Genomic DNA, 16,543 nt, shown 5'->3' on the forward strand with positions numbered 1-16,543 from the left:
TAGGGCTTGTAATTGAATACTACAGTTATTCGTTACTTGTTTCGAAGTCCTTAGTTGTTTGTTCGTGCAAAATTAAAACAAAATTCTAAGTATTCTTTAGGCCATCTCTCTTTTGCCACTTTCCCGCCAAATGTCAAAATTGTGTTTAATCAAAACGGTTATTACTGTGCAGTTCAATATTTCTAGCTATCGATGATCTCCCTTTTCACGGGCCATATAGTGTTTTTTTCAACAGTATGTTCGTTTAAATGAGATAAAACAGGTAAGATATCATGTTGTTGTTTTTTGAATAAACGACTTTAATGAAGAAAATTATAGCACTGTCAAACAGGATTTTTATAAGGAGCTTCATCAACACATTTTTCTATAGAGGTTGTTTCTTGTCAATGCAAGTGCGTGCAGATAATTCAAAGTCAATTGCCTTATATGTTAGGGCTTGTTGAGAAACTAGAGCCTGATCTGCAAACCCAGTTATCAGCATTGTTATCTGACCTGGAATGTAATTGCTGGAACTTCTTATGCATTATAGTGATGTCAAACTACAAGTAAAATCGAACCAATGTCACAGCCCTGACTCCTTTTGGCTTAACCCCCCCCCCCCCCCCCCCCCCCGCCTCATCTTACAGCCCATTGCATGTCCAACATGGTCAAGTTGCATTCTGTACAAGCCAAAATGCAAGTAAATTTAACCAATGACCATTGAGTGAGACTTTGACCTACAGACATGGGTCGTACATAGTACACTCTGCCCTCTCATGGTAAACCTATGTGCCAAGATCTTTTAGAATCACTCATACAGGAATAAGTTATGGGCACATGACTTGTACAAGGCACAACAGCTTTTAATGGTGAACATTACTGTACCTAGTTATATTTGTGTTGGTTATTTAGCGAACACAAAGAAATTGTAATGGGAAAAAGGTCTAGTTATGAGTTTTGTGAATCAATGAGCTTATACCTAATTTTGGCAGATTTTGATAGGGGCAGAGTAATTTAATAATATTTTCTGCTTATTTACTATATTTTCCATGTAGCTTGGTGTGTGTTTGGTGTGTGTAATTTGTTAAAAAAAACAATATAGAGTGTTGAGTGTTTGTAATAAAACAATATAGAGTGTTGAGTGTTTGTAATAAAACAATATAGAGTGTTTGTAATACAACAATGATGTCAGCCTTTGAATCCTTATAAAGTGTATTTTGTAACTTAAAATAGATATACACTTTACAGATCATGTAATGTTCTTACTGTAAGGTAATTGAAATATTAAAACAAATGAACAGTGACAACACATTTATCTGGTTTATTCTGTCTTTAAACATATAAATTTTGTTCAAAGATGACTAAAATAAATCAAATATATGAACTTCCTACTGATGATAACACAGCTGATTTAACCCAGACAATTCTTATAAATATATTACTATGAGAGGCAGAAAGCTTAAGTAGTGCTGTGATTTCTTGCAATAACTCTATTTAAGGTCTGTTGATTTATTACATATTTGCTAATTTCTTACAACATACTGTCTCCATCACTTTGTTAAATCTCAGGATAACAAATGACCTTATTATAATCTTATTAGGCATGCACTGGGAGTCAGCAGCTATAAATAATATCAAGCAGTGAGTTACATTAAAGCTGCACTCTCACAGATAAACCGTTTTTACAACTTTTCAATTTTTTGTCATGGAATGAGCAAATTTTTGCGTTAATATCTGCAAACCAATGATAAAAGATTGCTGACAAAAGATCAGATCTCAGATTTTCATATTTCCATTCGAAAATTAATGTTTAACGGTTTAAGAAAAATGCATAAAGCATCAATTTTTTTAACTTAAATATAAAAATCTGCAATCTAATTTTTTGTCAGCAGTCTTATATAACTTGTTTCCATGGATTTTTGCAAAAATTAGCTTGTTCCAAGACAAAAAATAAAATATTTCCTTAAAAGGTATTTATTTTGAATGTTTGTTGTTTGTTGATTGTTTCTGTTTGCTTTAAAATAGTGGACTTCCTTTAACAGGAATGTTGGAAGTTCAATTATGCCAAACAGTCCATTATTACACCATTACTGAGGAAATTACAGTAAAAGACAAATTTCAGAGCATCCTCATGTATCACCAATCTTACAAACTGTTACCACCTTTATACATGAACAATTACATTTTGATAGTATTACAAATTTAAGACTGAAATATATTTAATTTTAAGTTTTACCATACAAGAAAACAGTTTCTATTGAATATTCATAATATATTTACCGATAATATATATGCCAAAGACCGTGAAAACTGTAAAAACTGAATGAATTTAAAATTAATGTAATCAAGTTTTGTCCACTATAGCATTTCAAACTGTTAAAAATAATGTGATTTCTTATGGTAAGCACAGATTTTCTTCACATCATTATCAACATCTTGGCAAAATAAAGACACAAGATTTATTAAATGAAATTTTATCTCATAATTTTCGGTGTCAGGAGTCAGTGTGCCTAGGTGTATCTCATTCATTTGTTATTCCCATTTTCTGAGTCAGAAATCAGACTGGTAGTCAATATGTGCCTGGGTGTATCTCATTCATGTTATTCCCATTTTCTGAGTCAGAAATCAGACTGGTAGTCAATATGTGCCTGGGTGTATCTCATTCATGTTATTCCCATTTTCTGAGTCAGAAATCAGACTGGTAGTCAATATGTGCCTGGGTGTATCTCATTCATGTTATTCCCATTTTCTGAGTCAGAAATCAGACTGGTAGTCAATATGTGCATGGGTGAATCTCATTCATGTTATTCCCATTTTCTGAGTCAGAAATCAGACTGGTAGTCAATATGTGCCTGGGTGAATCTCATTCATGTTATTCCCATTTTCTGAGTCAGAAATCAGACTGGTAGTCAATATGTGCATGGGTGAATCTCATTCATGTTATTCCCATTTTCTGAGTCAGAAATCAGACTGGTAGTCAATATGTGCATGGGTGAAACTCATTCATGTTATTCCCATTTTCTGAGTCAGAAATCAGACTGGTAGTCAATATGTGCATGGGTGAATCTCATTCATGTTATTCCCATTTTCTGAGTCAGAAATCAGACTGGTAGTCAATATGTGCCTGGGTGTATCTCATTCATGTTATTCCCATTTTCTGAGTCAGAAATCAGACTGGTAGTCAATATGTGCCTGGGTGTATCTCATTCATGTTATTCCCATTTTCTGAGTCAGAAATCAGACTGGTAGTCAATATGTGCATGGGTGTATCTCATTCATGTTATTCCCATTTTCTGAGTCAGAAATCAGACTGGTAGTCAATATGTGCATGGGTGAATCTCATTCATGTTATTCCCATTTTCTGAGTCAGAAATCAGACTGGTAGTCAATATGTGCATGGGTGAATCTCATTCATGTTATTCCCATTTTCTGAGTCAGAAATCAGACTGGTAGTCAATATGTGCCTGGGTGTATCTCATTCATGTTATTCCCATTTTCTGAGTCAGAAATCAGACTGGTAGTCAATATGTGCATGGGTGAATCTCATTCATGTTATTCCCATTTTCTGAGTCAGAAATCAGACTGGTAGTCAATATGTGCCTGGGTGTATCTCATTCATGTTATTCCCATTTTCTGAGTCAGAAATCAGACTGGTAGTCAATATGTGCATAGGTGAATCTCATTCATGTTATTCCCATTTTCTGAGTCAGAAATCAGACTGGTAGTCAATATATGCCTGGGTGTATCTCATTCATGTTATTCCCATTTTCTGAGTCAGAAATCAGACTGGTAGTCAATATGTGCATGGGTGTATCTCATTCATGTTATTCCCATTTTCTGAGTCAGAAATCAGACTGGTAGTCAATATGTGCCTGGGTGTATCTCATTCATGTTATTCCCATTTTCTGAGTCAGAAATCAGACTGGTAGTCAATATGTGCATGGGTGAATCTCATTCATGTTATTCCCATTTTCTGAGTCAGAAATCAGACTGGTAGTCAATATGTGCATGGGTGTATCTCATTCATGTTATTCCCATTTTCTGAGTCAGAAATCAGACTGGTAGTCAATATGTGCCTGGGTGTATCTCATTCATGTTATTCCCATTTTCTGAGTCAGAAATCAGACTGGTAGTCAAAATGTGCCTGGGTGTATCTCATTCATGTTATTCCCATTTTCTGAGTCAGAAATCAGACTGGTAGTCAATATGTGCATGGGTATATCTCATTCATGTTATTCCCATTTTCTGAGTCAGAAATCAGACTGGTAGTCAATATGTGCCTGGGTGTATCTCATTCATGTTATTCCCATTTTCTGAGTCAGAAATCAGACTGGTAGTCAAAATGTGCCTGGGTGTATCTCATTCATGTTATTCCCATTTTCTGAGTCAGAAATCAGACTGGTAGTCAATATGTGCATGGGTGAAGCTGACCAAAGCCTCATTTAAACTTTCAATTTTTTTTGTATTAAATGTTGAGAATACAGTTATGTTTTAAAATAATCAGAGGCATTACATACGCCTAAGATTACAAATCACTTTTAATATTTTACTGTGTAATGGAAGTTTTTTGGATGGGGCATGAAAGCCTGAAGTAGAATATGATTTTACTACAAATCCTAGAAGCACCCCTTGTAAGTTGCCAGTCAAGTTATTTTGCAACATGTTAACCAGTTTCTGCTGACAGATGATTTCAACATCCAGTACAATAATTCGAAAGCTTGTCAATGATAATTATATACTGGTTCCACTTTTATACCATCTTTGGATTGCCATGCCTGGAAATGAAAGGAACCAGTCAGGAGTGATTGAATCCTATAAGCACCACAAAAAAGATAAACCAAATGCAGACTAAACTCTCACTTTTATTTTCATAATAAGATTATAATATTTCTATGATACATAAAACATAATCTTTATATAGACCTTTACCACATGGACAAAGGAACATAGGGTTTGTACTAATGAATATACAGTAAAACTGTGATCGGTCGAGGACACCGGGGTCCGAGCTAAAACTGGCTTCTGAACCGCTCAAGTTTCAATTTCCCAGTCTGTTATGAAATGTCTTTCAGTGTATTTTAAGTTTGAAGTCGTCTAATAGCAGTCATACGTTAACAGTGACAAACCGTTTTTCACACCCTATCAAATTTCCTTTCAACTGTCTGCAATTTTTACAACTTGCGAAAAAATATAATACCTAGCCATTGTTTGTTTATTTTGAAACAGGCGTTCGGGCTCATGTGTGAAATTATGACCTCAAGGGAGTCATAAGGTTTTGTGCATGATATGTGCTTTTGGGAATGGTTATGGTGCTTGACTCCTCGACATATTTAGGTTTCGATGCAGTGTCAGCAAATTTTATATGAAAATAGAAGGAAAAATGTTCGGGATTAAACTTTGACCTCAAAGGACTGCTGGTTTTTGAACAACCGCCTGTTCAAACGACCGCAGTTTTACTTTATATAGACCTATACGACATGGACAAGGAACACAGGGTTTGTACTGATGATTATGTATAGACCTAGACGACATGAACAGAAAGAACACAGGGTTTGTGCTGATGCTTATGTATAGACCTATATGACATGAAGGAAAGAAAACAGGGTTTGAACTGATGATTATGTATAGACCTAGACGACATAAATAGAAAGAACACAGGGGTTGTACTGAGGATTATATATAGACCTAGACAACATGAAGGAAAGAAAACAGGGTTTGTACTGATGATTATATATAGACCTAGACGACATAAACAGAAAGAACAAAGGGTTTGTACTGATGATTATATATAGACCTAGACGACATGAAGGAAAGAACACAGGGTTTGCAATGAGGATTATATATAGACCTAGACGACATGAAGGAAAGAATACAGGGTTTGTACTGATGATTATATATAGACCTAGACGACATGAAGGAAAGAAAACAGGGTTTGAACTGATGATTATATATAGACCTAGACGACATAAACAGAAAGAACAAAGGGTTTGTACTGATGATTATATATAGACCTATATGACATGAAGGAAAGAACACAGGGTTTGCAATGAGGATTTTTTTCTCAAGCTGTATCTTATGAGTGACATATGTCACCAACAATGTACAACAAACCAGTAAGAGTCACCTTGATCTTTGAAGTTAGACTGCATTTTCATATGGTGATCTTTCGTGCTAGATATTTTAAATTAGTCATATGAATGAAAATGTAATAGTTTAGACTAGATCATATGTAAATGCATAACTTCACCAAATAAACTCTAAGTTGTGACTTTATTAGTTACACAGTGAGTTAAAATTCACCGGATGGATCAAAAAGTAATGGTGGGACTAGACCATAAAGGTGGAGACCAGACCATATTTAATGCAATTGCATAATTTCACAAAAAAATAGTCCCTAGTTAATATGAAAAGTCGGCAGGACAGGTGGACATACGGATGGATGGGGCAATAAATATATGCCACCCTTCGTGGGCATAAAAATTTCAATATACAATGAGATCAAAATAACTAGTGAACACACAGGGCACATCGGTGAGAACTAATTCCATGTGAAACCATTTGGGGTACAAATAACCTCTTTCATAGCACTCACTTTATCTGCTATTGGAACATTTCTGAACAATTTCTCAGTTATTACACTGGTATTTGTCTTCTCCTCTGAAGATTTACTCAAATGATTGTTATGATTACTGCTTGAACTGTCGAGGATTGTTAATGAGTTGTCATCACAATTATTCACATGACTAGAATCATTATTGCCCATGTCATCAACTTCCAAGATGTCTTTTACTTTCTCACATTCACCGGACTCCACCGGACTTTGTTCCATCTCGTTTTCAGTGCCAACTAATGTTGGTAGAACATTGAAGGGTACGGTTGGGTCATGGTTGTGGAAGACCATGCCAAAGTCCTGTGCCTGGGTGGTATGGATGAGGGAGACAAGCTGTTGGGTGTGGTGGGGCAGGATGGGCCCCCCAATCTCCACAATGTGGGCGCTCGTGATGTTACCATCACCGTCACTCTGCTTCACAGCCGTGTGCTTCGTCTGGATAAATAATAAACATAGATATGACCTATAATAAATCAGAAATCAATACGTTTTAGATCAACTATATCTGCAGAAAGATTAACAAGACCTTACAAAAATATTCTGTTAGATTTCACTTTTTCTCCTCAGTGTTTCAAATTAAACTACTATTTATCCTCAGGCCCCAATTTCTCGAGACTTCTTAAGCATAACAGACTTAAGTCCCTTACTTCATCTAGACTAAAACATTGCATAGCAAAAAGTAGTTTACAAGGATACGGTATCTTTAAAATAGCTTTCTGTTATAGTCTCAAACTCTTAAAGAAATTATACCAAAACAAAAATAGCCAGCTTAGCTAAATCCTGTTATAAGGGAATTTTTGAGAAATTGGAGTCAGAGTTTCAAATTATACAAGAGCATCACATACGGAATGCAAGTGCTTGTTTGTTTGTTTTTTAATTCGAGCAAGAGACATCCAAGAGGCAATTCTTAAAGCCAGAAGTTATCTACTAGTCCTAAAACCTTGCAAGTTATAAACAATTTAACAATGAAGCATTCTCTATTGGTGAAGCAATGCACATGACAAATAACAAGACTTCGCCAAAAGTTATAATCTGAGATTAAAAATGAAGCCAGCATGCAACAGAAATGTATTATGTTACCTTGAGGGACTTTAGTGTTGCTCCCTTAAATGGTTGAGGGCACAGTATTGTGGGTGGGAGACCCGCCTGAGTGCCACTAGTTGCCGTGCAGGTACGGCAGTTCAAGAGAAAGTTGAAGAAAGCCTGAATGTTTCCCCCCTCTATGGCAACCAGGGACTCAGGCCGATTGTCAATTACTCGGTACCCTTCACGCTGGCTGGAAGCTAGGTTAAAGATAATAGTAAATGAATCTAAAAGTACTCTTACATTTTCTAACAAACTCACACTTTTATGGTAGACATCTATAAACATGATTTCGTCTTTTGGCATCCCAGGATAGTTTTCCTTTACTTTGTAATGCATCTTAAGATGAACAAGCAAATTTGTTGAATTAATATCCAGTTAAGGCAAAGAAGATGGCATGGAAATCATGTGTTGGTGAAATATTCCAATTAAAACATGCAATAAGGCTGCAGTGTACTGGACTTTTCTGACCATTGGATATGAGATATGAGTTTGTTTGCCACTGTTTGAAATAAAAGAATATCCTATATACTATAGTATATAGTGTAGCATTAAGATTTGACATCAAGGCTGGATTGGACCAGAAATATTCCAAAAAATAGCCTCTAGAGTGTTTTCCAAGATTTGACCTAGTAGCCTAGCTTTTGACCAAATGTGACCTAATAAGCCATCGAGGCAAATTTGGTTAAGTCTGACCAATCAATACCAATAGCGACCTTGTTTCTGACCTTCTGTGACCAAGTTTCAAACTAGTCATTGATTTTATCAAGGAAAACATTCTGATTGATTTTTCAAAAATATTGGACCAGACATATTGCCCCCTGTATATTCCGAACATTTTGTTTAAGATTTCACCTGGTGACCTAGTTTTTTACCCCGTGTGACCCACATTTGCAAGCAGTCTAGATTTCAATGATATCAAGGTGTACATTCTGACCAAGTTTGAACATTATCTGATCAATCTGTACCAAGATGTGGTTCCTGACAGAAAATATTTGATGACGGAAAGAAGGACATGCAGGAAAACTGATTCTTTGGTGGACAATATAAAGTATAAAAAGTAGCACTCTCAGTTTTACATATAAAGCGTTTCTATTCAAAGATAAGAAAGGATACAGTTTGACCTTTTTAGGGTCAAGAGTAGGGAATTGTTTCTTATCCAGCCCCATACTCTCCAGCCAGCCTGAGGCAGCATCATCTCCATCTGAGAGCTCATCATCTTCCACTTTTTCCCTGCAATAAACATGTACAATTAAAAAAACTAGTCTTTCCTTTAAGTGAGGTGTTCAGTTTAGGCCTGTAATTAAATATCAGTGTATTCAGCTGCCTCACCCAGTGGAAACTGTCATATGCATAATGAACACAGTGGTGTTATGTATTCCTTTCTAACAGCTTATCTGGAGGTCAGTAACCATTGTAAAAAAAGTACAAGATATGTTTAAATAGCTTTAAATAATAAGACCACAATCTGTAATTTGAAAACGCCATACACTCATTATAGGATAATACTCCATGAAATTTAATGCTTTGTTAGTGTGCTCTACATAAACATTCCTTACTTGTTTCCCTCACAGGCGTCATCTGTCAGTGGGTCACTGGTTGCGTGTTGTTTATTCTTCCCTGATGAACGACCAGGAATCTGCTGCTGCTGCTTCACCACAGGCAAGCTGAACTCAATACCTGCAACATGTATCATAGCACATGTATCATATAACATGTATCATATCACATGTATCATATCACATGTATCATACAACATGTATCATATCACATGTATCATACAACATGTATCATATAGCATGTATCATACAACATGTATCATATCACATGTATCATATAACATGTATCATACAACATGTATCATATAACATGTATCATACAGCATGTATCATACAACATGTATAATACAGCATGTATCATGCAACATGTACCATGCAACATGTGCCATACAACATGTATCAAATAACATGTATCATATAGCATGTATCATACAACATGTGTTATGCAACATGTATTATATAGCATGTATCATGCAACATGTATCATACAACATGCATCAAATAACATGTATCATACAACATTTATCGTGTAACATGTATTGTATTACATACCTGCAACATGTATAAAAAAACATGTATCATACAACATGTATCATTCACCATGTATCATATAACATACATCATACAACATGAATTATACAACATGTATCATATAACATACATAGCACAACATGTATCATACACCATGTATTGTATAACATGCATCAAATTACATGAATCATACTACATGTATGACTATGGTAAAACATAAATCAAGCATTTACCAGTTTCCAATACCATTTAAGACACAAAGATTACAAAAGTATTAAATACAATGATATTTAATACTGTAAGTACAGGTATTTTATAAGTGCATTTCTTTATGGTAAGTGTTTCAAGAAGAATACATTTATAGTTCTATTCACTTCAATGCATGCATTTTATGCTAACAGGTTATTAAATATTTGTTTAATACTTGTTAAATACTGGGTGTGCTAGAAACCCTCTTGAGAGAGTTTCCACAAACAGCTTGAACATTGCGGAAAAATCTGAAAGAAACTGTGTACCTTCATTCTCCAGAGACTCCCGGAACCCACGTGTTGTTGGTGTGAGCAAGGCAACAAGCCCAGACTGGTTGCCCTCTCTCCTGTAGAACAGCACTGTAAACTGGTGAGTGCACAGGTAGAAGTAGGGACACAGTCCACACCTTAACTGCTGGTACACTGAGGAGAAACTCTGTTCCCTGATAAAACATAATGTGTCCGGTCAACAAGCAATGTATTCAAATAAACTATAGGTTAAAGTTCAGAAGCAGCTTCATTATAATGATATTTAACATGATTGTATAATTACTTTAAGTCATCTAAAATACCGTACTAGTCTGCTTATCTTAGCCAATTTGGTGAATTTTTGGTTATATCTGGTTACTGTAAGTATGCAATTTTTATTAAACCTCACGTGACCTCTCCATGTTAAATTCTCATATACATGACATAAGCCAATCTGTACTGTTACCCCAACATATGGATTTTCACCCGGTGATATCATAATGTTACCCTTGCGTGGGTCTATTAATAGACACTTGGAAATTCCAATAGATCGAGTCTATTTTTTGCAGAATATAAACTTTTGGGCCAAAAACTTACTTACAAATGAAAACAACAACTGATTGTAAACTGATCAACAAATTTGTTATTTAATGATCATCAATTTAAAATCATTTATGTAAGTGTTGAATTTCTTTATAAATGTACCAGTGACTTTGTAACAGAAACATTTTATCATATGATGTAATAATAATGCGGTAATTTCTTCAATATCATAATTAATAAGAATGTTCTTGTTGACTCCATGTATATTTGCAGACAACTGTAGTTGTTTGGTATAATAAAATAAATATCAGATTCCCTGGAGGGTGATAGCAAAATAGCATATAATGTTAACCCTCGAACAAAGAGCTAACGCCTCGGATGACATTAAGGTTCTTGGGTTAACATCATATGACTGAAGATTGATGCACTTTGAGGACATTGGCTGCTATTGAACTGCTTGTAGTTATTGAACTGCTTGTAAGTTATGGAAAGGAGAAGTGTTGGCTAAGTAGGTACTTCTTGTTCCTGAGGATTGAAATGTGGCAAGGGATGGTTTAACTTTTGTAGTATAAGCAAGTTTACAAATTAGATCAGTTGGAATCAGGGCTCCGAGAATGGAGCTGTTTTCATGAAAATCCCTATATCAATACCACTTCCATAACTAGATTCAAAACTAGCAAGTTACCTTAAACGTTTGTTATGATATCTTCTTAACTAAGGAGAATCAGCTCACATGTATGTCAGAAGTATCAAATCTCATTAGAACATAGAAATACTATTGCATGAAGTGGGAAGCAATAAAACAGGTTATAAAAACTTACCAGTCGGCATGGAGGTTTTTCTGGACATCTTCTTGAAGCAGGTAAGACACCGACAGACTGTAAATACAACAAGTTAATGTTTAAGGGTCATCACACAGAAAAGACTGTTATTACAAGTCAATAAGTGAGCTCAGGTGACCACACTAGCTGACTGTTAATATGAAAGTGTGACCACACCTCAGACTGTTTATATGAAAGGGTGAACAGATTGTTAACACAAGAAGTCAATATGGAAGGAAAAACAAACAGACAGACTGTAAATAAAACACATATATGTACATTTTTGTAGAGTCAAAAGATTCTTTTACAAGCGAAAATCTTTCCAACATTTCACAATAACAGAAGAGTGACAACACTGAACAATTACTGGTTAACAAGCTATAAACTAACCAATGTAATATACTAATAAAGAATATTGTCAAAATGTCAAAATTTAAATAACACGGGCCTTATTCACTCATGTTCGAGTTTGAGTTTAATTTTGTTGTAAAAATGCAATTTCAGGTGCACAGATTATAAACATTGCTGTATTTGCCTCAAATAACCTGTTCTACTATCAGGAATACGTCTTTCATCAAAATTAGTGATATTTGAGATATTATGAAGCATTTAAGAATACACTTTTCTGTCTCAAACTCGCAACAATAGTATTTACAGAAGTATTTGTTTGAAATTTAACCCAACCTGGCTTTGTAAAATTTTATTTTGAACAAGCCTGACAAAAGTGTACATGTTCCATGCATGCATTCTGGAGCTAGTTTTGACCACTGGAACCAACTTCGCCTGCACCAACCTGGCCTTTGTATCTCTGACAAAGCTTGGAAAGGGTCTCAAATGAGGGATGTTTGTGTGGAGCCAGTACATGCATGCTGGGCTACACTCCCTCTTACCCTCACTAACGCCCTGGCCCCAATTTTCGAAACTTCTTAAGCTTAAAAGGCTTAAGTAGCTTATTTCAACTAGCCAAAATACTTACTTAAATTGAATTTTTATTTACAAAAAATGATTTTTTTTGTGTTTATCAAAAAGATAATTCCTATCTAAAGTATAACCTATCTAAAGTATAAAACCTCTTAGCGAAGAAAATATCATGCAAATTATTGAAAAACAAAAATAGTGAGTTTAGCTTAATCCTCTTATAAGGGACTTAAATTTTGAGAAATTGGAGCCAGGTAAATACATAATTTGATAACAACATACTTTACCTTGAAGCCTTCAACAATCCTAGGGAAGGGTCTTATCTATGAAATGTTGGGATGGATTGAGCTAGTACATGCATAACTGCTTAAATCCATTCTGCCTCTCTATCACCAACTGCCTCAGTATAATAAATATAGAGTACCTGGCCTTGGAGTCCTCGACAATCCTTGGAAAGGGTTTCATCCAAGGAATGTTTGGGTGCAGCCAGTACATGCATGCTTGCTGGAACCCTCGCTTCCTCTCTACCTCACCACCAGCCTTAAATATATATATAATACCACATAACATGATCAAAGATAAGGCCCGGTATTCATAAAACATCTTAAGTCAATTTTTAACTGAAGTCATTATCTGAAGTTAATTATCACACTGGTCATGTGATAAAATGAACTAATAATATCTAAAAAAAAAATAATATTCTCATTAATTATAATTATACACTATACAAATTTTTTTGTGAGAAGCGCTTACACTTTTCTTTAACTTTGACAATAACAATTTTAGGAATTTGACTTAAGATAAGAAATGACTTGATATGTTTTTTGAATACTTATCTTTAAAAGAGCACAGTTAACTTTCACTAGACTTTGTTGACAGGCATGAAAGAAGGTTATCATGTGAAAAAATCGGAATAGAATAAACTCCTGCAAAATGGATAATAAAAATCTTCATAGCATAATTTTGTTATTAGATTTAAGTTTATTTTCACCTTTGAATCTGTATCGTGAACAAAGTCCATTACTCCTTGAGCTTCATCTGCAGACTTGAGTTGCACACACCAGTCCAGGGGTCGGCTTGATACGACACGCAGCTTAGACTTGAGGCACCAGTCAACCGGCAGGTACGGCTGGGCTCCCGTCTCATCTAGCTTAGGCTTGGGTGCTTCTGCTTGTGTCTACAAAATGTCATATGTTATGGGTTTTATTTGATTTTTTATACATATTTTCAAACCGTTACTGTTTTGAATTTTCCAGGGTTTTGTTTGTGCAACTTATTTTCCAAAATAATTCCCAGCAGATATGTGAAAAGAAAATGACCTGCTATTTTTAAAGATTTTGTACCATGCACTATTCTGTTCTTGTTGAAAATGTGATACCTGAAGCACTATTCAGACTTGTTCATTTATAAATCTAATTTTGATGAATGTGACACTTAATCTAGCAGTTGAATCATTGCTCAACAAAAGTTTGCATATCACTACAAAATATCGTATAATTCTCAATTAAAACAGAAATACTTGGAACACATTCTGTTGGGACTGTAGTGCTTTTGCAGCAACACATTTTTTCTTGATGAGCCACATGAGTGCCATTATTGTGTTTTCACTTTTAGATGTAAACAATACCTTTTCTTCCTTAATTTCTTTTTTGAAACACTCATTCTCTGATATTGTCTCAAGTGGTTTTCTAGGGCTCAATCCAGGATGTGAATCACTTCTTGATGTATTTTTTTCATCCTGAAAAGAATAATGATGTTCATTGCAAGTTCTATATATATAACTAGTTCCATTATTTTGTCTGAACATACTGTTTACTAAAATCTTTGAAGGAATTGAATGCATAATTTCATAATAACTCACAAATAGGCGGTGTTTTTTCTGACCATTTTGGGGCCGTCTTGGGGCCCTATTCCCACTATTAAACAGTTCCAAATGAGAAAATAAAATTCCCATTCTCTTAATGGGAAAAGACATGGATAGTAATCATACATGTGATAATTTCTTGGGTCGATTCCGGGACACTCGTCGTTATGTCAACGCACACTAGGGGGGTCCGGGGGCATGCCCCCCCGGAATTTTTTTTAAATGGGGAACGTCTGTGGTGCATTCTAGAGCATATCTGGGGCTATTTTAGTCGTTTTTAACGTCGGGAAAATGTACCTATTTTGACTGCCAAGACGTATTTTTTACTTGACATGGTTGTTTTTTTTCTGCATTTCCTTGAAAAAATAAAACCACCAGATATTTTCCCAGGCTTTAAATGAAGTGCTAACCAGGAGGATATGCAGTCTACTTTCGGTTTCATCAAAACAGGAAATAAACAACTATACGGGCACCTGTTTTCCCGCGCTTTTGAGAACATGCGTTACAAAATATTTATTTTTTCATCACATTTAAAACGTTTGCAATTTATGACACACAATATTTTCCAGACGATAAAAAGATTTTCCAGTCGATGAGCTTTTTTCCGTTTGGAGATGCATATAATTTTGATAGAGACATGTCAACAATCGGCTGTATAAAGCGATCACGTGACTTACCATGGTCACGTGATTAAAGCATTCTATATAACCACCTGTAAACCCCATATCGTCAGTTTTATTTCGGCGTAAAAATACACGCGATAGTTCAGAAAAAAATGTCAAAACACTAAAATTCCTTATGGACGCATAAGTTGTTTAAAGTTGTTTAAAGTATAACGATGTATCGACTTTGAAATTTGAAAGGAATATGGGATGTTTTCCGTGTTTTAATTTTGTTTTTTTACTCATTTTGTCACTTTCTTTGAACTTACCTTCATGCTCGTTTGTCGGTAAAATGTGTGAAAAATATCAATTCATCAATTTAAAGCTATCATTCATAAGACCAAACAAATCCATATGAAAACAATGAATTTGTATACAAGAACCCTCCCCCACTCGTTAAGCACAACAATAGGCCGATAGATCAATTATCGGGTGATTGACGATGACCTCGACGACACACGTACCAATTAACGGATTAGTGTCAACATGTCCTGTGTTTTACGACCAGTGTCCCGGACAGGCAAAATAGCTGACTTACATTGGTAAAATAGGATAATCGATTCCGATTCTGAGATATTTTTTTTCGTTTTTTTTTTTTATGACTTTCCGGGACAAACATGCACCCTCCGTGACTCCGTGACAGAGATACGATTTCCGGGACAATCCCGGACGTCCGGGACGTTATCACATGTATGATAGTAATCATAAAAATGCACGGATGCTACACATGCAGCTAAACATTTACTAAAGATTCACTGTAAGGAAATAAACTATTCAAATAGTGGTCATTTTAATGTTTAGGTACCTTCTGACATTTTTTATGTTTTGGATTCATTTTTATGGGTGTACATTTACTATTTATCATTTATAACTTCTTGCAAAATCCTGGCTATCTCAGGCATCACTTACAGAGGCAAATAATAATAAACATAGAAGAAATCTTCCTTTTAATCTGTGTTGATATAACAAAGTTTTCTTTTCAAAATGTTTAGCCCAGGCAATATAATTTCACATATGATACAGTAGCCTACAGTAGGGAGTGAGTACCTCATTTGCAGAGTCCAAAATATCAAAAAGCTGGCAACTGAGCGGGTCATCAAGTGGCTTCTCGTTATCCAGGTGAATTCTTTTACTAGCAAAAGGATGGGGACTGTCTTTGTAAAATGGGTTCTTTCTTTTGGTTGATTTTGATGGAGATTTATAAATGACACTTGTTCTTTGGTCTGCATCAACTTTTATGCGCCTCTGTGACACAGACTTTCTTCTGCGGTGTATTTTCATCACTTCCGATGGTCTCTTCCAGTTTGTTTCTTCCGTCATGGTTGGAATTAGTAAGATATTTATAAAATGACGAAATTTCACTTCGATACGGGTATATTTAGCAATTGCAACCTTAAATGAGATGACACAATTCTTTCTGTGATTTCAACTTAAAATACCAAACGCCCCTGTGACACAGATGATTTTAACTGACGG

The 16,543-nt window shown here is 35.3% G+C and overlaps 1 protein-coding gene across 2 annotated transcripts; it reads right to left on the minus strand.

Annotated features, from left to right (window-relative positions):
• Positions 1-4,828: 4,828 nt before the first annotated feature.
• On the minus strand, positions 4,829-16,536 carry LOC128238698 (protein downstream neighbor of Son-like). Of its 2 annotated transcripts, XM_052954855.1 has the most exons (10): positions 16,115-16,536; positions 14,169-14,279; positions 13,533-13,718; positions 12,966-13,081; positions 11,624-11,680; positions 10,278-10,453; positions 9,232-9,352; positions 8,789-8,905; positions 7,670-7,865; positions 4,829-7,024 (listed from the first exon to the last, which is right to left on the minus strand). In XM_052954855.1, the coding sequence occupies exons 1-10, from the start codon at positions 16,385-16,387 to the stop codon at positions 6,518-6,520; spliced, it is 1,860 nt and encodes a 619-aa protein (XP_052810815.1). In that variant the 5' UTR covers positions 16,388-16,536; the 3' UTR covers positions 4,829-6,517. The 2 variants fall into 2 exon arrangements, with proteins under 2 accessions (XP_052810815.1, XP_052810816.1); XM_052954856.1 differs by lacking the exon at positions 7,670-7,865 and having other exon boundaries at positions 8,797-8,905.
• Between the last annotated feature and the right edge of the window lie 7 nt (positions 16,537-16,543).

The sequence above is a fragment of the Mya arenaria genome, chromosome 6 (genome assembly GCF_026914265.1).
Source record: "Mya arenaria isolate MELC-2E11 chromosome 6, ASM2691426v1".
Taxonomy (NCBI): domain Eukaryota; kingdom Metazoa; phylum Mollusca; class Bivalvia; order Myida; family Myidae; genus Mya; species Mya arenaria.